At 45.5% G+C, this 25,994-nt stretch overlaps 3 protein-coding genes and 1 long non-coding RNA gene across 7 annotated transcripts in view; 2 read left to right on the plus strand and 2 right to left on the minus strand.

Moving 5' to 3' along the window:
* Positions 1 to 7,942, plus strand: part of SLC35F3 (solute carrier family 35 member F3) — a 157,684-nt gene extending 149,742 nt beyond the window's left edge. For both annotated transcript variants that reach the window (XM_030447668.1, XM_030447669.1), the window contains 4 exons: positions 3,055 to 3,180; positions 4,810 to 5,002; positions 6,871 to 6,960; positions 7,512 to 7,942. In XM_030447668.1, coding sequence (XP_030303528.1) covers positions 3,055 to 3,180; positions 4,810 to 5,002; positions 6,871 to 6,960; positions 7,512 to 7,756 — 654 coding nt within the window. In that variant the 3' untranslated portion in view covers positions 7,757 to 7,942. The remainder of the gene's footprint in view (positions 1 to 3,054; positions 3,181 to 4,809; positions 5,003 to 6,870; positions 6,961 to 7,511) is intronic.
* A 1,124-nt stretch (positions 7,943 to 9,066) lies between these two features.
* Positions 9,067 to 18,725, minus strand: LOC115598081. 2 transcript variants are annotated; one of them, XR_003987364.1, is made up of 3 exons: positions 18,529 to 18,725; positions 15,243 to 15,611; positions 9,067 to 9,332 (listed from the first exon to the last, which is right to left on the minus strand). It is a non-coding gene; the product is annotated as an uncharacterized LOC115598081 (long non-coding RNA). The 2 variants fall into 2 exon arrangements; XR_003987365.1 differs by having other exon boundaries at positions 18,517 to 18,725.
* A 97-nt stretch (positions 18,726 to 18,822) lies between these two features.
* Positions 18,823 to 20,585, plus strand: LOC103535598 (cytochrome c oxidase assembly factor 6 homolog). 2 transcript variants are annotated; one of them, XM_030447720.1, is made up of 3 exons: positions 18,823 to 18,890; positions 19,006 to 19,162; positions 20,242 to 20,585. In XM_030447720.1, the coding sequence occupies exons 2-3, from the start codon at positions 19,019 to 19,021 to the stop codon at positions 20,335 to 20,337; spliced, it is 240 nt and encodes a 79-aa protein (XP_030303580.1). In that variant the 5' UTR covers positions 18,823 to 18,890; positions 19,006 to 19,018; the 3' UTR covers positions 20,338 to 20,585. The 2 variants fall into 2 exon arrangements, with proteins under 2 accessions (XP_030303580.1, XP_008499887.1); XM_008501665.2 differs by having other exon boundaries at positions 18,845 to 19,162.
* A 1,458-nt stretch (positions 20,586 to 22,043) lies between these two features.
* The window catches only part of TARBP1 (TAR (HIV-1) RNA binding protein 1), a 37,821-nt gene continuing 33,870 nt past the window's right edge, over positions 22,044 to 25,994 (minus strand). The window contains exons 28-30 of the mRNA XM_030448645.1: positions 25,462 to 25,586; positions 24,497 to 24,633; positions 22,044 to 22,508 (exon numbers count right to left, since the gene is read on the minus strand). Of these exons, the coding sequence (XP_030304505.1) occupies positions 22,346 to 22,508; positions 24,497 to 24,633; positions 25,462 to 25,586 (425 nt within the window). The 3' untranslated portion in view covers positions 22,044 to 22,345. The remainder of the gene's footprint in view (positions 22,509 to 24,496; positions 24,634 to 25,461; positions 25,587 to 25,994) is intronic.

Raw genomic sequence — 25,994 nt, forward strand, 5'->3', positions numbered from 1 at the left:
CCCAGGTACCCTGTACCCTGAGAACAAATGGCCTGGGGTTTTGGAGTACAGAAGCAAGGGTATCCTGAAGTGATCCTGGAGGCAGGGAAGTGGTGTTCTTACCAATGCTGGCCATTTTGATGGAGTGGAAAAAAAAACAAAGAACAAAAAAAACCCCCATATTTTTATGATTTTCAGCCATCTGGTGCAGTTTGCTTCTTGGTAGGCACGTGCCATCTCTCAGCACTGGATGTGGCTGTGGTCTGAAGGGAAAGATGCTGACCTGCCTGTAGGGATGCCCACACTGCAAGCACACACTGGAGCAGAGATGCTTCTCATGCTCTCCTGGCTGCATGGCCATGTTTGAAGAGCAAGGGTGGTCAGGAGCTCCCCATGAGCATCCCAGCCAGGCTAGGTCTTGTGCCATGATGTGTGGTGGGGAACAAATCCTGCTCTGGATACCCCCCTTCTCCCTAAAGGGGAAGAAGGAGGGGAAGGAGCAGGAAAACAGCTCCCATTGGTGATCTCAGCCATGTCCAGCTGTTCTTCATTTCTTATCATCACAGCCTTGGGAAAGGCTGAGCCAGGCAAAATCCAGCAGCAATAAAGGAGAAGCCCAGAGCAGGGGTCATGGTGATGAGGGTCTGTGTGATGCTCCTGCCATGCAGCCCAGCCCCTCACCGTGGCAGCTGGCACTTGGAAGGATGCCCCAGGAGAACATGGACATCTCTCTACTCTGGTGAGAAGTGCCCCAGCAAGAGGCCTGGGCACAGAGGGAAGGAGCTTGCAGGAGGACTGGGCTGGAGAGGTTGTGGAGTCTCCTCTAGAGACTTTGAAGCCCCATCTGGATGCATTTCTGTGTGACCTGCCCTAGGTGATGGTGCTTTGGCAGGGGTATTGGACTTAATCATCTCCAGAGGTTCCTTCTGTGATCCTTCTCCTCTTGTAGAGAGGGGGCATCCTGACTGGCATCCTAGACATGGATGTCCCAGCACTGCCACCCAGCTTTGTGTGCCACCACGGGAGTGCTGCTGATGCCTCTGTCTGAAGAGGGACATGGTGTGGAATCTCCCGGCAGGATGCATTTTCTTCCCCCTTGTGTCCCTTTTTCTGACACAGATGAGGTGAAAACCAGCAGACATGGTGGGTGGCACTGCCCAGCACGTTGGGGCATAGCTTTGCATAAACCCCAAAACAAATCCTTCTTCCTGGGACTGGGAGCCAGGAGGAGGAACAGCTTCTGGGGCTTCTCTGAGAGCAACCTGAGGACTGCAAGCCAGCACCCCAGCAACCTGGGGACAGCAAGCCAGCTGCTGAGCCTTTTAGAAGCACCCTTTGGGAGGGTATTTAGCAGACAAGGCTGCCTGGGGGACAGCACCTTGGCCTGTGGTGAGCAGGAGCCAATCCACCCCCCTCCTCCCGGCTCCATCCCCCTGAAGGGAAGTGCGGCAGCAAAGCTCTGACTGCGCATTTGTGTGTCCCTGTTCACACCTCCTGCAGGAGAGGCTAAGTGAGGAAGGCAGCACACATAAGCATCTACAAGTATCCTACTTGGCCCTCAGAAGTGCAGGGAGTAGCTCTACAAGCACTTCCATCACAATCTGCCTGGAATTTCAGTGTAAGAACAAGCTACGAAATCCCCTCCTCGCCGCTCGGGCTCTTGGAAGCGTCCACATCTCCTGGAATGAAGCTGAGCTTCTCCTTTCCTTTCCCTGCTCCGGGATCAGCTGTCCAGCTGGGCTGCCAGCTGTCCCATGGCTTGCAGGAAGGCCATATCTGGCAATGCAATGGAGCTGGAGGTGCCTGCAGTGTTGCCTGGGTGAGCCCTGCGGGGCTGAAGCATCTGGGAGCAGGCGTGGGGCTGTGGTAGTGGTGTGGCAGGGAGCCAGCAGCTTGTTCCTGCTGGTAACAAGGTGCTTGATAGACAGCCTGAAAGGCTTCCAGGGAAAGCATGTGTGACATGCCTGACATGTCAACAGGCCAGGCCAAGACTCACCTGATGCTCATGACATGCTTGATGGAAGAGGGGAGGGCTCCTGCCCCAGCAGGGTTGTCTGCAGCCTGGATTTATTTGCTCTGCTCATGGACTTCAGTGTTTCCCTCCCTGCTACAGTAAATGAAGCAGCTCAGGATTTAAGGGAATCATCACCTGAAAGCATTTCCTGTGTATGTGATGTAGATACAAGCACACCCTCCAGTGGGACTTGGAAATAATAATACTATCAAATCCCAAATCATAGGCTTCCTTTCCCAGCAGGCAGAGACACCAGGAACTGCCCTGAAGCCAGCCAGCCCCTGACACTGGAGGTTTTTTTTTTTCATTCTGCAGTTCATTAACACATCCTCCAAGTTTCTACGGCAGTGGGAAATCTCAAACACATCCTCCAAGTTTCTGCCAGCACAGGATGGGACAGGCTCCTGTCACCAATATCCATGGAGATTCCAGCTGGTTGCCATGGCCTGGCATGTGGCTGTGGTCACCCCTGGCTCTCCAGTGAAGAGTGGAGAATGTCCATGGATCTCGGGTGGGAGATGCTGTAGGAAACACTGCATCTGTCACTCTTTGTCACTTGGGCTGTAGCACTGAAGGGCTGGAGCTGCCTCTCTCTTTCAGACAAGCCCAATCTTGCAGCTCCACAAAGAGCCAAAGTGAATCAGAGCAAAGATGTGTCTGCCCCAGGAGCAGTGGACACCCAGAAATACCTTTTATACAGAACAAGCCTATAATGATATTTCCTCGTGAGGCTTTCCAGCCTCCAGCAATTTGAAGCTCAAGAACTTCCTGAGATGGAAGTGATGTTCCTTATAGTTAATAGTCCTTGATGGATTTTTTCCTTCCACGAGTTTATCCTTGTAAACTTTTCACATCCACGCTGTGCAGCAGCAAAGCTTTCCTTGGCTGAATTATGCTTTTGGTGAGGAAAAATCTCTTTCTTTGCTACCAGTTTTCTACAATAAGGGTGAGCAGGTGATGCAGAAGCACTGCTCTCTCATTTCAAGTTCCTTCTCAGGTTTTTCCCACGTTGGGGGGTGTTGTCCAGTAACACTTTGCTTTCTTTCTTTGTCTCCAACCAGATTGTGGCTGCTATATTTGCTATTGCAGGGATAGTTATGATGACCTATGCTGATGGTTTCCACAGCCACTCTGTTATTGGGATAGCCCTGGTGGTGGGCTCTGCCTCAATGTCTGCTCTCTACAAGGTAAGGACACCTGGGCCTTATCCCTCAGAACCACCTGAGCCCATCCACCCTCATCACTCCCTTGAACTGCTCCTGTCTTACTTGCAAACCTTTGTGAAGCTCAGTTCCCCCTGCCCTTCTCTGAGGGGTCATAAACACACTGACTGCAACCCTGCATTCAGGGCTTCACTTGCTCTGATGCCTCCCTCCCATAGGATTCCCTCTGATTTCCTGGGAAGAGTTTTTCCCAGTGTCCCCAGGAGGACTTAGAGGTGCTACACCTCCTTGAAAAATGAGGCTGCTTTTCCATTAATCCTGGGTTTAATTACACAGGAAAGCACCCTGAAGAGAATTAGTTTCTTTTTCAACTCACTGTGTTACCTCCCCTTACCCCAGCCCTCCTCCAGCAGCATCCAAAGCCTGCGTTGGGCTGGAAATATTGCTTATTTTGGAAGCAACCACAGGCTTAAAATCCAGAGCAAGTGCCTGTGAATCAGGGCCTCATCCTGACCAGCCATGAGAGAGCCATTTCACTGAGCCATGGATGGGCATTTGCCTCTGTGCTGCTCCTGGCTCAGTTCTCAGGGAGGAATAAGCCCTTGCAGGGTTTGGTTCCCCCTCCCTGGCTCAGTTGTGGAAGCTGGGATGAGGTGTGGGCGTCTCCATCTGCTCCCATGAGGACTGCACCACTCCAATTCCAATAGGAATTGGCCACTCCATCCCTGCAGCCTCAACAGGAGTAATCCAGGGAAGCTGCCAAACTGAGCAGCATCTGCCTGTGTGTCCCTGGCTGCTGTGCTGCAGGGCTCAGGTTTTCAGCCCATCCTATGTCTTAGCAAGGGATTTGGTGAAGTTTCACAGGGTTCTTTCCTCTAAAACAGAATTTTCTTGAAAGAGCAGAGACATGGACCCTCCAGTCCTGAGGAAACACCCTGGCTCAGGAGTCATTTGCAGGCAGGGAGGGTGACTGGAGGTTGGTTCTGTCCCCTCTCCCATGGCACCTCCCCTCCTTGCAGGGACAAGGGGCTCAGGACTCCTCCAGCAGAGCCCATGCTCTGGAGGTGATGCTGGCAGGAGGTGACAGCTCGGATGGAGCTGTGCATTTTGTTCTGTTTCAAATGCCACCCTGCAGCCTGGCTCAGCTGCCATGAGCTGTGCATGCCAAAGGGGCAGCAGAGCTGCAGCAAAGCCACCTTGCCCTCCTCTCCCAGACACCTCAGTCTGCCTGTACCAGCTGCCCACCCTGCCAGGGCATCCTCAGGTAAGTGGCTTTGGGGACATTTTGCTCCATTTTGTTCTGCAGCAGTGATGGCTGTGAGGTGGTGGGATCCAGCAGCAGCCTTGCAGCTTTGTCTCTGGGCTCTGTTTGGACAAAGGGAGGAGGCCACTGTCACCAGTGAGGGGACTGCCACCCCAGCACAAACCAGTAGGTCAGAGTCCATCAGCTCTCCTGCTCTGCAGAGCCCAGGGGATCCACTGCATCCTCTGCAGTTCTGTGGTGGGGAACTGACAGAGAGAGGCCCTGGACAGGGATGTCTGACACAGGGAAATCTCAAACACATTCCTTCTTTTCCTCCCCCTGCCATTCTTCACCAAGTTTTCTGTTCTAATGCCAGAGACACTTAAACCCACGTGTTTTTCTTTTTGCAGGTCTTATTCAAACTTCTTCTGGGCAGTGCTAAATTTGGGGAAGCTGCCTTATTCCTGTCCGTGTTAGCTGTCTTCAATGTCCTCTTTGTTACCTGTATTCCTGTCATCCTTTATTTTACCAAAGTGGAGTACTGGAGCTCTTTTGACATCGTTCCTTGGGGAAACCTCTGCGGATTTTCAATTCTCTTATTGAGTGAGTAGATGAGGGGGCTCTTGCACTGCTTGGGGTGGGGAAGGCTGCAAGAAAATGGCTGCTGAGGGAAGCTGTAGGTATCTGACATACTGAAGCTGTTTTCCATTCTTCTCAACTTAGAGAATCATAGAATTGGCTGGGTTGGAAGGGACCTCAGAGATCATCAAGTCCAACCCTTGATCCACTCCCACTGCAGTTCCCAGCCCATGGCACTCAGTGCCACATCCAGTCTCTTTTGAAATATCTGCAGACACGGAGAATCCACTACTTCCCTGGGCAGCCCATTCCAATGCCTGATCACCCTCTCCAGAAAGAAATTCTTTCTAATCTCCAACCTAAACCTCCCCTGGCACAACTTGAGACCTTTTGTGCCCTCTTGTCTTGCTGAGAGTTGCCTGGGAAAAGAGCCCAACCCCCCCCTGGCTCCAGCCTCCTTTCAGGGAGTTGTAGAGAGTGATGAGGTCTCCCCTGAGCCTCCTCTTCTCCAGGCTGAACACCCCCAGCTCCCTCAGCCTCTCCTCATAGGAACTGTGCTCGAGTCCCTTCACCAGCCTAGTTGCCCTCCTTTGGACCTGCTCCAGGACCTTCCTGAGCTGGGGGGCCCAGAACTGGACACAGGACTCAAGGTGTGGCCTCACCACCGCTGAGTACAGAGGAAGAATCCCTTCCTTGGACCTGCTGGCCTTAATTATTAGCTCGAGAAATCATGCAGAGGGCCCATTCCTAAATGACAATGGAGCCCCCACTCCTGCTGTCATTACCAAGCCAAAATATTGTGACCATCATTAAAAAGAGTTGAGGGACTAATCTGGAAAACTTGTCCCAAATCCCACGGATGAACTCAGCCTCGTGGAGACAAAGCAGCATCCTACTGGGCTAAGTTGGGTTCTGCAGGGCAATACCTTGGGCTCTTGGAAGAAGGTTGGGGCAGGCCAGTGAAGGCTCCCTGCCACTCCTCTGCTGGTGTCAGGACTGGTTAATTGCTTTTTCTAAAGAGCTGGAAACGTTCTGAAAATGTAGCATTGCAGAGCACTGATGGGAAGTTGATGGGGGACACTCCTCTCTTCTGCAGCCACCAAGGGGATCCAGCCTGGGGGGGGAGGGGTTGGCAAACATTTAATGATTTTAATGAATTTAATGATTTAAAGATTCATGGTTATCAGAACTGTGATGCTGCTCCTTGTTAAATTAGAGGTGTAACTGTGCTGCCACAGTTGGTCCCTAAGCTGGATGATGGCATCACATGTCCTAAACTATTCCTTTCATTACTACTGAAACTTGTCTTAATTTTGAGCCCCATTTCACCCTGCACAGTCACAATATTTAACTCTAGAGGACAACCTGCAGTTTCCTGCCCAGTGGTCTCAGAGGGAGGTTTCTGTAAGCAGGCAGAGCAGAGCTTCAGGTGATGGCTGGGCAATGGACAGATGCTGCTGGAAGGCAGAGGCCCAGCTGCTGACAAGTTTATTGACAAAGCTCTTCTGATTTTGCTAGAGCTGATCAGTGTACAAAAAGGGATAATTATTAATTTCTTGTGAGACACTTCATGATCAGGGAATGGTATTTCATTGGAGTAATATTATATGCTAATCATTCAGTTATAATGATATTTATTATTTCACTGTGTGAAATTGTATCTACCAAGTTCCTGTCTGGTTGAGGGGTAAATTTACAGCATTGTCCACATCCAGTAGTGTCTCAGGAGATGGATGTCTGTCCACAAGTATCTTGCAGGACTAACAACAGAAACTAATAAATTGTTCTATCTGAGCAATTTACAGAGGGAGGAATGAAGCACAAATGTTTCCTGTGGCAGTTCCCCTGCTGAGCTTCACTGTAGTAAAAGTTGTTTTTCTTTCCTTCCTCAGCATTCAATATTCTACTAAATTTTGGGATTGCTATTACATACCCAACTTTGATTTCTCTTGGAATTGTACTAAGTGTCCCAGTGAATGCAGGTAAGAATTTCTGTCTTTGCATCTTAATGAATACATTAAATCTGTGGCCTTTCAAAGCCACGACAGAGACAAAAGCAAAAAGCTTTATTAAAGAAGCTTTCTGTTTTCTCTCAAAGACTTAGAGATGACACTGCTTAAAAATGTATACTTTGTGTGCTAAACATGTATTGTGTATTACTTGAATACTCATCATCTCTAGAGCTTTTTAATTTACTGTTCAAAAAACCCAGCAGGCTGAAAAACAAAGCAGATTTGAAGTCATCCACCTCTGTGTTGGGATGAAAACTCATGGATGAAATATAAATCAACTCTTTATGATTTCTTCAAGGCAGGATTAACACTAAATGGAAAGGAAATTGCTTACACTTTAGGGCAAATATCTATTAGTAATTCTGCTTGCCTTGGTAAATAACAAGAGCAGAGGATAATCCAGTTTGGGGCAGTTTCTGTGCCAGAAAGCCCTCAGAGGTGGGGAGGTGAGGGAGAGGGAAGGGGATTTCTGCCCTACTGCTTTATCCCACTTATTAACTCTCATTCCATGTCCCACACAGTTGTTGATCACTACACCAGTGAAATTGTCTTCAACAGTGTCCGGGTGATTGCCATCATCATCATTGGCCTGGGCTTCCTCCTGTTGCTCTTGCCAGAGGAATGGGATGTCTGGGTAATAAAGCTCCTCACCCGTCTCAAAGTCAGGAAGAAGGAAGAAATTCCCGAAGGGAATGGAGACATTGCTTCAGGACTGCCCAACAAAAGCAGGAGAACTCGCCCCTCCATGTCATCCTTTGCTCATTAAATGCTCTTTTTACCAGAACTTTGTGGTTAACCTTAGAGATGATGATGATGCAAAGGTCTTTTTTTTTTTTCCTTGGGAAGAAGCACACCTGTCCAGCACGGTGTACATAACCTGTACAGTTTTGATATGATCACCATCTAAGTCTTGGCATGTCCAGTTTGCTTGTACTTTTTTTCACACCAGACCTTTCACTTAGGTAGTACACTGAAAAAAAAGAAAAAAAGAAAAACCACAAAAAAACAAACAAACAAAAAAACCAAACAAAAAACAAACCCGCAAACCAAGAACCTCTCTCTTCTCTTTTTAAATGAATGTAATATATAGTAAAAAATATATTTGCATAGGTTATTTTAAAGAATGATTTTCATGAAAAGCAGGGCAGACATTCTGACCATGAGGTACTGAATGATGCATTGCACACTGTGATTTAAAAGAAACAAATGCTATGCTACATCACACCTTTATTTTTTGACCAGAGCTGTAATCTGAAAGTTTTCAAGGAACCAAAAGGGAATCTTTTCAAGAATGGGGAGGGGGGGAAGAATGGAAGGAAGGAGGTTTGGAAATCACTTTATGTAGATGAATGCATGTTGCACTGCAACCAGGAGGAAACTCAGGTGCTGGGAATGCTTGCACTAAAGCACTTGAGTGACAGCAGTTGAGAGCCCAAATCTCCTTATTCTGCACGTGGCTGAAGTCCAGGTTTAAAATCATGCAAGAGAAAAATCCAGTGCCTTCTACACAACTCTTGTCTTTATCCACGCAGAACCAGGTCCCTCCGTGAGGCCCTTGCCATGGCAGGGCTCAGGCTTGCAGAACCAGGGGACCCCAAATTCCCACCCACATCAGGATGTGCCTCCCATCTGCTCCTGTGGGAAGGTGGGGACTGGAAGTTTGCAAGCAGGAGACCTGGTTCTCTCCTCACTTGCACAGGTTTTTACCCCTGTGTGGAGCAGCACTTGATTAACACCAGTGTGGGGCAGGGGAAGTCTTGGTCTTGTGTGGGACAACCTGACCAAAAATGATCCAAGAGGCTGGCAAGAGCTTGGTTGCTGATGGACAGTCTGAGAGCACGGACTAAGGGGGTGAATCACCAGTTGCTTTTACTCCATAATTGTGAGTGTTAAAAGAGTTTAAAAAAAAAAAAAAAAAAAAAAAAAAGATATTTACATCAAATGTAACACTTTTTATGAACCTTGTAAGCACCAGGATGTTTACTTATGCGATTTTGGTTCGCCATTAAATTTCTATCTGTGATAGATCACATGCTATGTAAAAAAAAAAAAACAAAAACAAAGGGGGGGGGGAAAGGTTATAGTTTACTATTTTTGAAGTTTACATTGTTGCATACAAAATGAAAAGTGTTCTTTTGAACTGCTGCCATAGCCTAAGCCCCCCTGCTGCCACTGAGACCCTCTTTGCCTCAGGCAGGGGTGGCATTCACTACAAAACATTTTAGCAAATCAACTTCAGATTCCATTATCTGTTTGGCAAAGCTAAATAATAAAAGATTTGAAATTCAACCTTTGTCAATGCTCTGCTTCCATCTCTTGGCTGCACCTGTATTCCAGTGTTCCTGTGGAATCAGAAGGGAGAGAGAAGATCATTAAAGCAACCAAAGGGACAACTTGGAGATTAACAGAGATAACACAGAGACAAAAAGCTGAGGCTGTGGGAAGCTGCTCACAACCAGTGAGCAGAATTACACACCTGAATTTTTAAATCTATTTATTTGGGAAGCAGGGGATGGTCAAGCAGAGATACAACCCTAGTAACTGGGCACACACAGAGATCTCAAAAGCTGTCAGCTTAGGGTTTACTCCTTCTTTGGGTCTCACATTTTGTCATCCTCAGAGCAGCCCAAACCCCTCCCCAAACCCCCTGCCTAAGGCAAGGCCAGAGAAGAATGTACAAGCAGCACTTCCATTTTCCACAGTCCCAGCTAGTGACATCTTCTGTCATCTCTGCACCCCACTTTACTGGGTGTTTTATGCAGTCTGGTGAGTATTCAAAAGGCTCTAAATGCCACTTAAAAAACCTGCAAAAAATGTGCATTTATTACTAAAACAGCAGCAGATTTAACATTCAGTGCACCAGAATGAATACCAGACCAGTGAAACTCCCTGAATTACCAGATGTCACAGGTTCTGTCACATCCTGAGAACAGGCTCAACACATGGAAGGGATTTCAAACAATCTCTCACCTGAGTGGGAGCTGAGCAAACTAGATTTACACATGTTAAGCAATTCTAAACTACACTTAGACAAATTAATGAGAGGAAGTGACCTGTATTTCTCCAGCCAACACCTTGCCCCAAGGATAAACACCTGACTTGACAGGGAGCAGCTGCTCAGCAAAACCTTGCAGACAGCAAAGCCCAGGATGGGACTTGGAGAATGTCAAGAAAACAGTGTCCATCCTGGGTACATGTGTGCAGCTGTGAGTGCCAGAGCTTCACAGCTCTGAAGCTGAGGTGTGAAAGGAACTGGAGATGTTGGTTCCCAGCAGGAAGACAAAGCAGAGAGCAAACCCTTCTGAGAACCTTTGGGTGAGGAGAAGATTGAACCCTCCTGATCTTGACCCATTCAAGCCCTCCTAGGACAAATGCCTTGAAGGTGAGGGCTGAGGCTCCCCTGCTTGTCCTCAGATCTTCTGAGGTCCCTGCAGCATCAGGCCCTGAAGCTGATCTCCTGCACCTGGATTATGTGGTCCCTGCCCATGCAGAGCAGTGCCAGCCACCAGTGAGCACCCTTGTTGAAATTCTGGCCTGCAGCTGCAGCTTTCTGCCCCAACTCAGCCCTCAAGAAGTGTCTTGGCTCTTCCAGCAGAGGAGGAAACCAGTAATGACCAAGTGGATTTGCTAAAACAGACAGTCTCAAAAAAAAATTCTGGCAAGTAAATGGTATAAGCAGGCCCCATGCAGCTCTGGCTTTTGCTGCTGCACAAACACAGTGGTGAAGAAGCTGAGGAAGGACCAGTTTTGCCCCTCCCTTCTTCTTGGCTTGCTGGTGGAGTTGTCTCCTGATGCCACCTCTATCATATTTTTACTGCACCTCTCCAGAGTGACTGCATGGGTTTATTTTAAAAAGTTTCTCCAGTGTGCTTAGGATCATTGCATTTATCTCAGTAGTCTTAAGAAAACAGGAATGAAAGGCAGAAACCCAACCGCAGCAGAGGAACAGGAGACACTCAAATGAACACAGACTTACTGCTTTGGAGGTTGAAGACAGACGAGCAGGACCACCAAGTTCTGGGGCTAAATTCATGTCTCCTGTAAGCTCAGGGACAAGTCACCTGTCCCCAGCTCTCCAGAGTGCTCTCTAACACAGCCAGTGCAAGACCCAGAGAGGATCCTACCTATAGGGAAGGCAAAACATCACCAGGTGGGCACCATTTCTGGTCAAAAACCTTTCTCCTATTGTACCTGCAGGCTTCCCAACCAGTTGGGAAGTGAAGGTTTCCCTGTGCAGTGAATACAGAACCCTCAACTGACTTGTGTAGCTCTAGATCATATTGCAAATAAACTCACAAGTCTGCACAACAGAAACACAAATGAAATTCCCCCTCCTCTGCACTGAAAAGTATGTGATGGGTCTCCAGCACTTCAGAAGCCCCAGGAATACCACCAGTCAGCTGCCTGGGCTGCAGGGACTCAGAAACCAGGCTGGGGATGGGGTTTCCTTCAGGGGATGGGGAAAGAGCAGAAGCCAGAAACAGCTGGAGTGAAGCACAACAAAGATGCTGATGAGTTGAGGACTGAAATGGGAACCACTTTGCAGGGGAAGATGCCCACCTGGCCCTTGCAACAACTCCAGTTCAAAGAACTGGGGCCTGTGCAGATGCTGTAAAGTCATAAACTGTGGGAAATGGAGTAATTTGCACTGCAGAAAGGGCAGAGTCCTTCAGGGCCTCCAAATCTGAGCTACTCCTTGGCAAAGCTTCTTTCACAGTCCAGTCCTTTTACAAGTTGCCTTTGCAGAAACTGCCAGCAGTAATGGTTTTTGATGGATGAGTTTAATTAGTCCATCGTTATTAAAAGAAAAGCAATTTTGCTGTTTTTTTTCTCTAGCTGGCATGTTCCAGGGCATTTCCATAATAACATGCAACTTGTCTGAACAATAAAAAAGGGAAATAAGGTAAAAAGGAGCTGAAAGATCTCAGGAAAGCCAAAAGGAAGTCAAATGAACAGATGCTCACCTGCAGCATAAAAACCTTTTAAGAGGAAATCACATTAGTAAGGACAGGAGCAGTAGCTGAAACAAATGTTTCTGAAAATAATAAGCCTCATACTTCTCTATTTTACCTGAAACACTGTGAGAGGGATCTTTATTATGCACAAGATCATTCAAAAGAAGGTGGCAATCAGTATTTTTCCATGCACATCACAGATACACCAGGATGCAACCAATTCTCAGTAATGAAGAGTGAAACTTATAAGGACAATTAAAATTCTGGAAAGGGCAAACAAGGGAGATATGGAGCTCACACTTGTGTTTAAGAACCCATTGCATTCATTTTCTCTGCAATGATTGAGAGACATGTCTGTAATCCTACTGTTGAACTAGATATCTCTTCAGAAGAGAACTCTGAAGTTCAGCAGCTCTTCATCTCCAGGTTTTGCTCCAGTTCTACCTTCAGCCCATCCAACATCTCGAGATCAGCACATTGACTTGGAGCAACAGCAACCAAACTACAGACCATGGTCCACCCAGATGCAGAGAACTAAAGCAGGTGGGCTTGAACAAGAGTTATCCACCACAAACAGATTTTTTTAAATGAAAATGGTTAATTTAGAGCCCCTCAATGTGAATTTTAGATCTTTTCACTATTTCAGTTACCTCGTGTCTATTAATGCTGAATGCCACCAGCCTGGCCACATGACAGTAAGAGATGTTCTCTCAGTTTTAGCCTTCACACTCCAGAATTACTAAAAAAATATGGTTAGTAAATGTTGTGTGGGGTTTTTTTTCCTCAATCATTTATTAGTACATAGAGGAAGACTGGCCTCAGCACAGCTACTTGGGTAATCTCTCTGCTTTTGAACAGCACTAATTTATTCCTGCTCACTGCTTCCTGCATCACTAACCAGTTATTAGTCCACAAGAGAAACTTTTCTTTTGATCCACTGTAGCTTCACTTCTTTGATAAGAAAACTCATTAAAAACTCATCAAAAAGCAGTGCTTCCTGAAAAAAGGTTCAAAATGAGTGTGTGGAAACTCATCCACCTTCCAGACTCCTTTTAATATGAAAGGACAAGACTGTAACTTTTCCTTTGCCTTTTTGTAGGAAAGAGTTGGCTTGGCCAACTTCTGCAAATCATTTACACCAAACTCCAGCTTCTGCACAGATCTACAACTGACTCAGATGCTTGAAAGATGCTTGTAAGATCCTGAAGAGAACCCCTAAAAGCTGTATTCCACTTTGGTCCAGACAGAAGGACTTGTAAGGACTTATAAAATGTGAATTTCAGCTTGAATTTCCTGCCCTGCTGCCCACAAACTCACACCATGGGCTGGAGAACAAAGCTGTGCTCTCTCTCAGTGCCAGGTCTCACTGACCCTCTGGTTTCTGAAGCTGAAAAGTCTTTAATGACTGCAGCCCTCCAAGCAGAGTAAGTTGAATAATGCTCTCCTTGTGATTTTTGGCCAATTCTATATTTTCCACAAACCCACCTACCTTTCATTGAGTGATTTTGGATTTGGTAAAGGCTTATCCCTTGTTAGCTTGGCTGCTCAGAAAATAGATACTGACCTTAGGAACAAATATTCACCATGGCTGAGAATGATGCTGCCTTTGTGCATGTGAAAGCAATCCCAGCTGGGAGAGAACATCTCTGCTCCCCAGAAAACCTTCACAGTGAACATCAGAGAGGGGGTGCAGCTGATGGGCTCTTAAAAACAACACCTGAATGCAAGCAGGCAGCTGGATTTTTTATAACATTTTATGATGTGCTTCAGACTCAGAAGGAGGAGCCACTTCTTTGCTTTTAGTACATATGCTGCAGGAATTTGAAGCCACCCAAATGAGACTCAGAAGATGAATTTCCCTCTTCCATTTACACAGCTTTGAAATTTGAAGTTTCCCAGAAGAGGCAGTTTCCCAGTTTCCCATCTAGCTTTCTTGCAAAAAATATGAGCATCAATACTGCTGCAAAACAAGCTTGTCTCATCCTTGGTAGGCTTGAAAAATTGCTAATCAGGAGCCAAGAGAAGAATAAGAGTTTAGTCATTCTTCCCACTTTGCCATTTTCCTATTTTCTTCCTTTCCAAAAACTGAACAAAAATGGAAGAGTGGCATTATAAACTAGTGCTGTAATTAATGTGTTACTTCATCACCTTAAATGAACTTTGCACATCCAGTAGTTGGGGTTTTTTCCCTCCAGGATAATCACCACTCCTCTAAGTAATCCAGTGATTTTCAGACTGCTCCACAGAGCACTTCACTGATGTCCAAGAGAAGTCCCAAAGATGAGAGAGCATCTCAGCAGGCTTCAGATCCCTAAAAAGAGGTCTGGAGAAGGTGAAAAATCACTGTTCTGACTATTCTTTCCTCTTCTGCTTCCATACCAGCCTGCAGAGGTCTTAGTCAAATCCCTCCTGATGAACCCAGAGACCATCAAAAGCTGTGGCAACCTCTGTGTCCCAAGCCACAACCTCTGTGGCAACCTCTGTGTTTCTGTTCAGCTCACACTGCACTCTCTCCAGGGATCCTCAGACCCCACCAAGCATCATCAGATCAAGGTAAAAGCCCCAAAACACAGAGTTGGAAAATCATGTGACAATGCACCTTTTCTTAGGGATTATGAATATTTATTTGCTGTGGTTGCCAGATGAAAGCTACAGGTTTCACTCTCCTCGTGCACCCCTCTTCCTTTATTAATTCAAAACCTGATTTTTTTTTGCTGAAGTTTAAGCATTACTGTAAAAAGGAAATTCAGAACAGTAAACCTCCTCGTGAAGTCTTCATGAAATAATGAAGAGGAGAGCTTTGCATGAGGCCACAGAAAGTACAGCATAAATCTCTTTAACTTCTCACTATGCCTCTCTCAGATGTTCATTGCAAACACTTAGTATTAAAGACAAAATTATGTAAAGAGAGAAATTCTCTTTATAAACATGGTCAAGTAGTATGATGAGTGGCTACTAAATAATGAATAAAACATTAACTAAGGGAATCATTGTCTGTCTGCCAGTTCTTAAGCAGTTCTCTTACAAAGCTCAGAGTTATTGCTGGAAAAAAAATGAGTGGTCTTCTCTGAAGCCTGATTCAGATATTTAGGTTTTAAAAGATTTTTGAAAAGCTGATTTAAAGACAAAAATTATCTGTTCTATTAAAGAAAGACCTATTTGAAAGAGGACTTAGGTCTCACTGAATCCTAATAAACCACAAAAATAACCTCAGCAAGCAGTGTCAGGAGGACTCTAAACCATGAAGAGGTATAAATGCTTCCCCTCCACAAAAAAACAGAGTGTTTCTGCACTCACCTTTGCAGACTGCATCTTCCAAGCTGCTGCTGAGAGCATCCCATGGGGGTCTTGAGCCAGTAAAAGGATGGGAGCAGAATCTGAAATCTGGGCACACAGGATCTCAAGAGATTCACTCAGAGAGATGCTTGGTGTTAAACCATTTATGTAGCCTCTGTTAAAACATTTTCAAAGAGGAGCAGAAAGAGGTGGTTGCTGTTTGCAGGGAATAGTGTTTCTTTCCTTGATTCTTCCCCTTTTTAATGGCAAAACCAGGCACAATTCATCACTGTGATTCTTCTGCTTTCTTTTGTTTAAATGTTTTCTTGCAGCAGGCATTGCAAGAGACACTGCAAGACCAAAGGACTGAGTTACATCCTTAACAGGCATCTGAGAAACAAGAAAGAAAAGAGAATATTAATACATGGTTCCTTCACACTACCTATTGTGTTGTTTTTTTTTTTTAAAGGATTTGTTTAAAAAAAATTGCTTGGTGCTCAACAATGGAAGAGAATGTCTCATCTCCCTCAGGTAAGATTTTGTTACTACTTCCATCAAAATAAATGGTTGGACACAGGGTTAAATTTTTAAAGAACTCGTTTTTAAGTTCAGTTCCATGAAAATCTATTTCACACAAGGATCACACAGTGCAAGAAAAACAAATTAACTGAGCTCCTGGTTTAAACACAAAGGTCAAGGCAGTTATAGTCCATCAAGGAGTGCTTGCAGTATCAGTCCTAGGGACACGTGCAACATGCCAATTGCCTCCAAAATGAAAGGAGAATGTTAAATGCATTTAGCAAGTCTGGATTTATATTTTTTTTCAGCCTCCTGTCTTTCTAAAACATTTGCCCCTTCCAGCCAATTGTAAATATCCCATTTATTACCTGCTGGGCACACTTCCCAAGAAGTAAAAGATTAAAAATAAATGCTTAGAGTTGTCTAACTAACAACAGAAAAATCCACCTCATTATGAGGTGGACCAAATGGAAACCTCACCATTAAAAATGTACCAGAGAAATCTTTTTTCCTATTCCCACACTTTCTTAAAACTCATCACTACATTTCTGTACTATCCACTACACAGAGTTATTTACAATTGTCTCCAGTGGGCATTTCTTGGGCTACAGCTCATTAAAGAATAAGCTATTTATCACAAATATCCCAGATGTGCTCTTAGGGCTTTGTGATTAATTATATATGATCACATTACCCCTGTGTTTCACGAGTGCATTAACCAAACAACATTACACACACCATCATTTTTTTCAGCCTAGAACACAACTGACATTTCCTACTCCCACCTTTCAGTCTTGAGGCTTAACATTAATTTTCTTTTCAATATTCATGCTCATAAAACCTTGCCTTGCAACAGCCCGAGCTCAGAAGGGTCACATAAATTTCCTTCTATATTAATTATTTTCAACAGGAAAAAACCAACCAGAATTGAGAGTCTGTTTTTGTAGTGACATTAAAACCCCTGTTTATTAGAAATTAAATTCCTGCATTTTTATCTTTTACCTAACACAGTCTAGCAAACAGAAGGTGGTTAAGCAAAGAGGCAGGAACAAGAACATGGACTGTGTTATGTACCATGCAGGGTGCAGAACCTATTGCATTCATTTTTCTCAAAAAGAAAACAAACAAAAAAAAGCCCCAAAACCCCACAAAAACAAACAAACCAACCCAACCCAACCCAAAAAGTATTTCTCCCAAGGGGTTGGTCAGGTGTGTCACCAACCAAAACCTCCTCCAGGCTCTGGCAGGCTTACTGAAGAAGTGCAAACCTGTGGTCTTTTAAGATAAATTTTTCCTTCCAGTGAAACATGGGAACCATCTGCAAGGAGAACCAGGAAAAGCACCCAGAATCCCAACCACACAGGGAAAAAAAACCCATTCCAAGGTTGTCCAAGAGCTCCCCAGCCTGGCTCCCAGCAGCCTCACACACCCACTGGACTTCCAGCTATCCACAAGCTCCCAGGGCTCTTCCCAATGCCAGAATGGTCCAAATTTCCCCAAATCCTAGGGAAACACCCAGCCCAGCTTTGGAACTGCAGGAGAACCCTGGGTCCCCTGGTGGGATGGGGGAGTCCCAAGTAAAATAATGAACCCAGAAAATTGCTCCCAGATGCAAAAGGCCACAAGAATTACAGGGTAAATCCTTTAAACCTTTTTAATATCCTTCTTTCAGATGTTTAATTCAGGTGTTTGGAATTCAATACTTGGTTATGTAAAGAGAAAGAAGATTTTTTACAAACATGGAGAGGTTGTTTTAATATTATCAGGGGCTGCTAAATAATGAATCCTTTAGTTATTAACTAAGGAATTAATTGTCTGCCAATTCTTTGGCAGTTCTCTTACAAAGCTGAGAAAATTATTGCTGGAAAGACTCAGGGATCTTCTCTGCAGTCTGATGCTTCATAGAATCATAGAATTGGCTGGGTTGGAAGGGACCTCAGAGATCATCAAGTCCAACCCTTGATCCACTCCCGCTGCAGTTCCCAGCCCATGGCACTCAGTGCCACATCCAGTCTCTTTTGAAATATCTCCAGACACAGAGAATCCACTACTTCCCTGGGCAGCCCATTCCAATGCCTGATCACCCTCTCTGTAAAGAAATTCTTTCGAATCTCCAACCTAAACCTCCCCTGGCACAACTTGAGACCTTTTGTGCCCTCTTGTCTTGCTGAGAGTTGCCTGGGAAAAGAGCCCAACCCCCCCCTGGCTCCAACCTCCTTTCAGGGAGTTGTAGAGAGTGATGAGGTCTCCCCTGAGCCTCCTCTTCTCCAGCCTCAACACCCCCAGATCCCTCAGCCCTTCCTCACAGCAATTCTGCTGGATCCCTTCACAGCCTCCTTGCTCTTCTCTGGACCTGCTCCAGCACCTCAATCTCCTTCCTGAGCTGAGGGACCCAGAACTGGACACAGGACTCAAGCTGTGGCCTCCCCAGAGCTGAGCACAGGGGCAGAATCCCTTCCCTGGACCTGCTGGCCACGCTGTTCCTGAGCCAGCCCAGGATGCCATTGGCTTACATTTTTTAAAGATTTTTGAAAAGCTGTTTGAAAGATAAACATTACCTGTTCTGTTCAAGAACAACCTATTTGAAAGAGAGCTTAAGTCTCACAGAATCCTAACCTGCCACAAAAATAACCACAGAGAGCAACGTCAGGAGGACTTTAAACTCTGCTTTTTTAGCAGCCCTGCTGGGCTAAGCCCACCCAGCTTTGGTATCATTTAATCACCGTTACCACAGGTAAATTTTATTCCCACTGCCGCAAACCTTTTTCTCCCTTACTTTAATCATCACCTTGACTTGGCGACAGGGCCCATCCCGGGAAACCTCTCCAGGGCTGTAGCTTTAAAGGTACCGCCGAACGAAACCAAACCCCTAGGGGCTTTAAACATCGCCAACTCAAGCCGAAAGCCCACAGGGGGGAAGAACCACCCGGGAAAAGCTTTGCGTGGGGACGCGGGTGGGTTCGGGGTGGGGGGAGCCCAGGCAAGGCCCGATGCGGAAGCGGCGGCTCCGTCACCATGGCAACAGCAGCCTGCAGAGCAGGGGGCGGGACTTCCGCTCCGCCAGCCAATCGCCGCGCGGTACGCATGCGCACTAGGGAAAGCAACGCTTCCGGGAGCGCGACCTTCTCCGCCTCAGGCCGGGCCGGGCGGGTGAGTTCGGTTCGGGGACCCGATACCGGCGTGGGTCCGGGGACAGGGCGGCTCCGGGCCCCGCAGCCTGCTCGGAAGGGACCCGCGCGTATCCCACCCCCGTTTGTGTGTGCAGGGGGGCAGCGAAGATGGCGGCGCCAACGATGGAGGAGAGGAAGGCCTGCTGGGGGGCCCGGGACGAGTTCTGGCACTGCCTGGACAGCCACGCAGAGGATGCCGCCAAGTGCGAGAAGCTACGGCACTCCTTCGAGTCGCTGTGTCCGCAGCAATGGGTGAGCAGCATCTCTCTCCCCCCCTCCGGCCTCCCCAAGCAAGGAGGGAGCCGGGAGCAGCCCGCACAGGGTCCTGAAATGGTGTTTATTGACCTTGTTGGTGAGGGCAGCTGCCGGTCCTGTGTTATCTGTGGGTTTCCCCTAGATAACCCTGCACCTTCCTAAAGCAGAATTTGGTTTGCTCGTTTTCACTCGAGTTAAAACTCCTGAGCAAGCCCCTGACTGGCCCAGGAACTGTGAGGAGTATAAAGAGTGCAGTGTAAAGGGAAAGGAAACTCAGACTTCCAGATAAACACACCAAATGTGCAGGCTTATTGTTTAATTTTTTTTTTTTTTAAAGTTCTGGAAGGTACTTGGAAGCTTTAATTATTAGAGGAAAGATCAATGCAGAAGGGAGGAGGTGCAGGAGTTGCAGGTGCAGAGCTGTCATACCTGCTGTAGCTTTTTTCATGCTGTTTCATCTGCTCACATGGAGCTCATTTATGCTTTTTGGTTTCCCTAAGATGTTACAATTCTTTTTTTTTAATTGGCATTGCCTTTTAGTGACAGTAGTGCTGAAGAGTTTCTGCTGGAGCTTGTAGACTGAAGCCAGCTAAAAAAAAAAACTCAGGTCCCTTCAGAATTCCTGCACTTCCTGACACTTTTAAACACTGCAGCTCTGCCACGTGGCATTGCCCCCCACACACCAGTGGCTCCAGCTGATGTTTTAAGAGGTCACACAGTCAGTGGCAGTGTAAAAAAGCTGCTAGGTTGATCTTCTTATTAGAAATAATCTCTGTTCACAGGAGGGGAAATAGCAAGGCTCTGCATATTACTTTTTTTAGATGTCTGTGGAAGCAATAAGAGTGGCTGTGATGGGGGAGTTGAGTCTCAGAATGATAAAAACACCCACAAAACAGAAAAAAAGTCATCCCCCAACCCACTTCATCTTTGGAGAAACCCCTAATTTAATTCAGTTAAAATCCTCCTTAAACTCAGTGATCAAATACTGCTTATTCTCACTCTTTTGCTGAACAAAGGCCCTTCCTCTGCTGCTTTCTTCTGACAGAGATCTTTTTTTTTTGTTTTGTTTTAAACAGGTTAAATATTTTGACAGAAGAAGAGACTTTTTAAAATACAAAAAAAAACTTGAAACAGAAGGGTTTCATCCTCCAGAGGCTGCTGGAAAGTCTTAGGCACTCTGCTGGCAATAAAAATGTGGTAAAAATACAGAAGGAAGGAGCACAAAAAAGCAACAGAAGCTGCTTGAGCTCAAGACCTGGTAACCTGGCTGCTCCCTGAGATGCAGGCTGCCTCTTGGTGCAAAGTGCTGAGAAACAGTGGTCATGGACAGCTTTTAAAGAAACCTGGTTCAAAAATCTGAGGTTTTGGATGTATAATTAAATGGTTCCACAGGAATAAAGGATTATTTAATGGTAATGTACATATGCTAAAGGAAACAATAAATGGGGGGGTTTTCACTAAGTCAGTGTTTGGGTTTTTTTTAAGGAAGCCACTTCCTTCCTCTCATCAGAAATAGATGGTAGCAATAATGTCATTTGTAATTGTCACTTACCAAGTGTTTCTAAGTACTTTAAAATATATTTTATATCAGACTTCAGTTGATAAATTAGAAGACCTAAGGCAGACCTGGACAGACTGGAGAGTTGGGCTGATCCCAACGGGATGAGGTTCAACACGGCCAAGTGCCGGGTCCTGCACTTTGGCCACAACAACCCCATGGGGAGCTCCAGGCTGGGCACAGAGTGGTTGGAGAGCAGCCAGACAGAGAGGGATCTGGGAGTCTGGATTGACAGGAAGCTGAACATGAGCCAGCAGTGTGCCCAGGTGGCCAAGAAGGCCAATGGCATCCTGGCCTGTATCAGGAACAGTGTGGCCAGCAGGTCCAGGGAAGTGATTCTGCCCCTGTACTCAGCACTGGTTAGGCCACAGCTTGAGTCCTGTGTCCAGTTTTGGGCCCCTCAGCTCAGGAAGGAGATTGAGGTGCTGGAGCAGGTCCAAAGGAGGGCAACCAGGCTGGTGAAGGGACTCGAGCACAGACCCTATGAGGAGAGGCTGAGGGAGCTGGGGGTGTTGAGGCTGGAGAAGAGGAGGCTCAGGGGAGACCTCATCACTCTCTACAACTCCCTGAAAGGAGGTTGGAGCCAGGGGGGGGTTGGGCTCTTTTCCCAGGCAACTCTCAGCAAGACAAGAGGGCACAAAAGGTCTCAAGTTGTGCCAGGGGAGGTTTAGGTTGGAGATGAGAAAGAATTTCTTTCTGGAGAGGGTGATCAGGCATTGGAATGGGCTGCCCAGGGAAGTAGTGGATTCTCCGTGTCTGGAGATATTTCCAAAGAGCCTGGATGTGGCACTGAGTGCCATGGGCTGGGAACTGCAGCGGGACTGGATCAAGGGCTGGACTTGATGATCTCTGAGGTCCCTTCCAACCCAGCCAGTTCTATGATTCTATGATCCTTGTGCATTTGGTATGTAATTTACATATTTTGGTTTTTTTATAAGTAATAGCAATTTTTATCTTAGTGGTTACAGTCCAATCAGTCCAATGTGTTAGAAGTATGGCAATTACTTATAATTATTACTGCCTTTTTTTTATCATATTATGGCCTTTTCTGTAATTATTTTCTTTGTGATCACTTCACCCACGTGACTCCCTTAAGAGGTACAGCCTGCTGAGAGAAGGATGAGTAAATTTGACCATGCAAGGCATTAAAAAAAAAAAAAGAAGGGGCAACACAGGTAGTTTTTAATCATGTAAGTGAATTAACCTTGCAAAAATTACCTATTTTTCTAGATCTTTAAGGTATTCAGAGCTTTCCTGTGTTCTGATTGTGGTTCTGAGGAAGGCACCACTTCAGATTCAAGCAACTTCATCACCAAGTATCTGCAGTAAAAATCCTGGGATGCAGTTTGGGGCTGTTCATGGTGCTCTGCTGGTGTTCCAACAGTAGAAAAATCCCACCCCATGCAATATAAATTAATATTTCTTTCCAACACAAGAGTTTTATTTCAAGAGGTGTGAAGTATTTAAGGCGTTTAAAAACCAGTCTGAATTACAGAGAGCAAAACATGCAGAACAAGAATCCTCGTTCACCCTGAGTCTCTCTCTCCACCTATCCAGATCTTTTTCTGTTGTAGCACCATAGCCAGGCAACCCAGCTGTACTGTAAGGCACAATTTGGGGAATTATTTTTGTTTTTGCTTGATAACTTGTTGCCTGGTGTACTCCCAGATCAGCAGGGCCCCGCTGACGTGAACGTTGAGTGAGCGGATGATGCCCTGCTGAGGGATTTCCACACAGACATCCAGGTGGTGGATCAGGTTTGCTGGGATTCCTTCATGTTCATTCCTAGGAAAGAAGCAGCAGTTACTTGGATCTGAGAGAAGTTGAGGAAAAAAAAACCAAAAAACCAAAACCAAACAAAACCCATGCAAAAGTCATAACAGCACCAAAACATCTGGTGTCCTGGTTTGGGCCAGGATAAAGGTGATTTTCTGTCTTGTACTTTTGCTTTAGCTGAGTGTCTTTAAGTAGTTGCACTTGCTGAAATTAACAGCAAGTTTCTCAGACTGTGTGCTTCTAGGACTGATAACACTTGATGTTTATAGTTACTGCTAGAGCCTGGTGTGCAGAGCCAAGGACACTGCTCAGCTCTGAGGAAAACATTTTACTGTCCAGGAGGATAAAGAGGTTCTACCTGCAGCCTCCTTTGGGGAGGAACAGACAAGATAGATGCCAGAATTGACCAAACAGAGGATTCCATCCCATACACCTCATACTCAGGATAAATCTGAAGGATCACGAGGGCCAAGCCAGATTTCCTGCTTTCAGCTTCCAGCTCCTGCCCTTCCTGCCTTTCCTGCTTCCCTTCCTTCACCTGGCATCCTGGAAGGATTCCATCCCTTCCTCTGCCTGTGCTCCTGATCCATGCCAGCCCATATCTGTGTGTTCCTGATCCATCCCAGCCCATATCTGTGTGTTCCTGCTTCCAGCTCCAACTGCTGCCGACTCCAAGAGTCCAGCCTGGACTTTCCCAGGGCTGCCCTGCAGCCTCGGTGGTGACGTGAGAGTTATTGAGGGAAAAGGGGGGAGGAATGTGGTTTCCATTTTCCTGTATATTTGTATATATTTAGCAATTTTTCCTATTTATCATTCCTGTTTCATTAAAGTTGTGTAGTTTAGTTTCCAAAAAAAAAAAAAAAAAAAAAGGGCAAAGGGTGCACCTACCCTCAGTAGAAATGATCTTGAAAACCATAAATACATCACAGATAAACATGGGAGAGCTGACTGAGCTTGGATGTAGGAAAATTCCCTGCTCCAGCAGTAGCTGAGCACCCAACATAATGAATGTTTCCCTGTCTGCCTTTATTTTGAAACTCTCCATACATGATGACATCAGCAGCTGCAGAAGAACTGAGCAGGGCAGCTCAGCTGCCCACTTGACACTCAGAGTGAGGGGACATCAGAACTGCTGGAAGCCTTGAGCTGGAAATGTTTCACCTCTTCAGACGCTACCAAAGGTCATCAGTAGTTAAAACTTTTTAATTAGAAGATAAAAGTGATTGAGAATCATATTCTGAAGACAAGCTGCATACAAAGTTTTAAACAACAGGTATTTAGAATCAGATTCATAGAATTTTCAGGGGTTGGAAGGGACCTTTAAAATCATCCAGTTCCAACCCCCCTGCCACAGGACACCTCCCACCAGCCCAGATTGCTCCAAGCCCCATCCAGCCTGACCTTAAAAACTTCCACCACCTCTCTGGGCAACCTGTGCCAGGGTCTCACCACCCTCATGGGGAAGAACTTCTTCCTCACATCCAACCTCAATCTACCTTCCCCTAATTTGAATCCATCTCCCCACGTCCTATCCCTACCTGATATTCTAAAAATTCCCTCCTTTCTTTTCTGCCCAGTTTGTCCTAAAAGGATGGACAGACAGACCCTTCCTCCTGGTCTCAGTGACCCAGTAATTCCAGGAGCTTCCTGGCAATTTCCTCTAAATCTCTTGAAGCACTCTCCTCTTTGTTACACCCAAGAGCTGTCTGCCTGATCATTGCTTCTCTCTGAAATGGTCCCAGCCTCTACTTGCACTGCAAAACTTTGCTACTTCATCCTGAGCCTCAGTGTAGGGTAATTAAATATCTGGAGAAGGATCACTCAAGAGTAGATACCAATAGTTACCACTCCCCAGCACACACAGCCAAGCTCTGCTCTTTCCACAATCACTTCTTATTCTAAATCCACCTTTACCTTGGGTTTCACATGACCAAACTCTGACAAGTAGAAGGGATGGATGTCAAGAGGCAGATGTACAGAGAACTGTGTGTTCTTACCCCAGCAGTAGCAGTGACTTCTCTGGGAAGGAATATTCTGTCAGATCAAAACTTTTAGCTGTCTGCTCCACACCAATGATAGTGTAGCCTTCTGTTTTTTTCTGCTGTAAATAATCAACAAGCTGAGATGGTTTCACCTGTCCAGCAGAGAGAAATACACAAATATTTAAATACTGCCATTTCTAAAGTTCCAAAATTACTGTAAAAATCAATTTACTTGGACTGTTTTAAAGATGAATGACTTCTCTCCCCAAAGACTGTCCATAACTTACTAACATTTTAAGGGCTCTTAAGTAGCACAGAAGGTTGAGTAATGCCACTCTACAAATACAATGAAAAATCAGAATTCTGCTTTAGGCAGAGCACACTACAGCTGTCTTGTTCTGAAAGAAAGTCTTAATAGGCTGCAAATGCACACCATGGGAAAAAACTATGAAAAAACTGAACTAAATTTTTCCAACAACAAACAAAGCTGATCTTGAAATCTCAATTATTATAAAATTTCACAAAAACATTTCCTAGCAAATACTAAACAGGAAGATTGAAACCCTCATTTTTATAAGCAACAAAATAGGGTCTAAAAGCTTGACACAATTTAGCTTCAGGCAAACTCAGAGATCATCCCCATGAAGTTACCAAAAGCACTGGACCAAGCAAGAAAAAATGAAGTGTTGTTCAGCTTTTACAGATAAACCTTAAATTCCAACACACCACTACAGCACACAGATTAAGATTTAGCAGTGAAATCTCACATAATCAGCTACAAACAAAATTAAAACTATTTTTTAATGATGCTGACCCACAGTCAAGATCTCAAGATCAAGTCTCAGAGCCAACAGTGGCAACTTTTGTTTAAAAAAAGTATTTTGCAGGGGAAAAAAAAATAAATCAAGTCTCTGAACTATGCAGCTGATGAACTGAGGATCTTCAGTACATTTTTTAGCTGTTAAAAAGTTTTCATTCACCTCAACCAGGGGGAGCCACTGCTCTGCAGAAACACTGAGGTGCTGGAACTGTTTATCCTGTACGTAGTGAAGGCTGCCAACCACCAGGGCAGATGCTCCAAATATTTCACTTGTACGACATAAACCTGCAAAAGGAATTCAGTTTTTGAGAAATGGCTATTTTAGTCTTCTCTTTTTAAAGAATTTCAGGTCCTCCTTAGATCTCTTCCAAGTCACAGCTTCTTCCATATAGTTTACCACCAAAAAAAAAAATAAAACTGTTTTGTAATGCAACAGAAAGATGAAAATCAGAACAGCACTGCCTGAGAATGTGTTGCTACAATAGTAATTACACAAAATAAGAAGTCAGCAGAGATGGATGGGCACACACACACACTTAAGCTCTAAATTCAGCACCAGGCTTGAGAGACTCAAACATCACAGCATTACAATGCAGACAGCACCAGCTTGTGGGCATAATTTTCATCAAGAGTCTCACTGCAGTTATTTAAGCTGCTGACAAGAGCAAGCACCATGCAATGAAGTCTTTGTGG

This window comes from Calypte anna, chromosome 3, assembly GCF_003957555.1.
Source record: "Calypte anna isolate BGI_N300 chromosome 3, bCalAnn1_v1.p, whole genome shotgun sequence".
In the NCBI taxonomy this organism is placed as follows: Eukaryota; Metazoa; Chordata; class Aves; order Apodiformes; family Trochilidae; genus Calypte; species Calypte anna.

What these genes read in the sequence shown, in the direction of transcription:
- LOC103535598 (XM_030447720.1), top strand. Translation starts at nt 19,019, where the DNA reads ATGGCGGCGCCAACGATGGAGGAGAGGAAGGCCTGCTGGGGGGCCCGG. An exon ending in CGCTGTGTCCGCAGCAATGG is followed by an intron (nt 19,163 to 20,241) that starts GTGAGCAGCATC and finishes TGTTTTAAACAG; the next exon opens with GTTAAATATTTTGACAGAAG.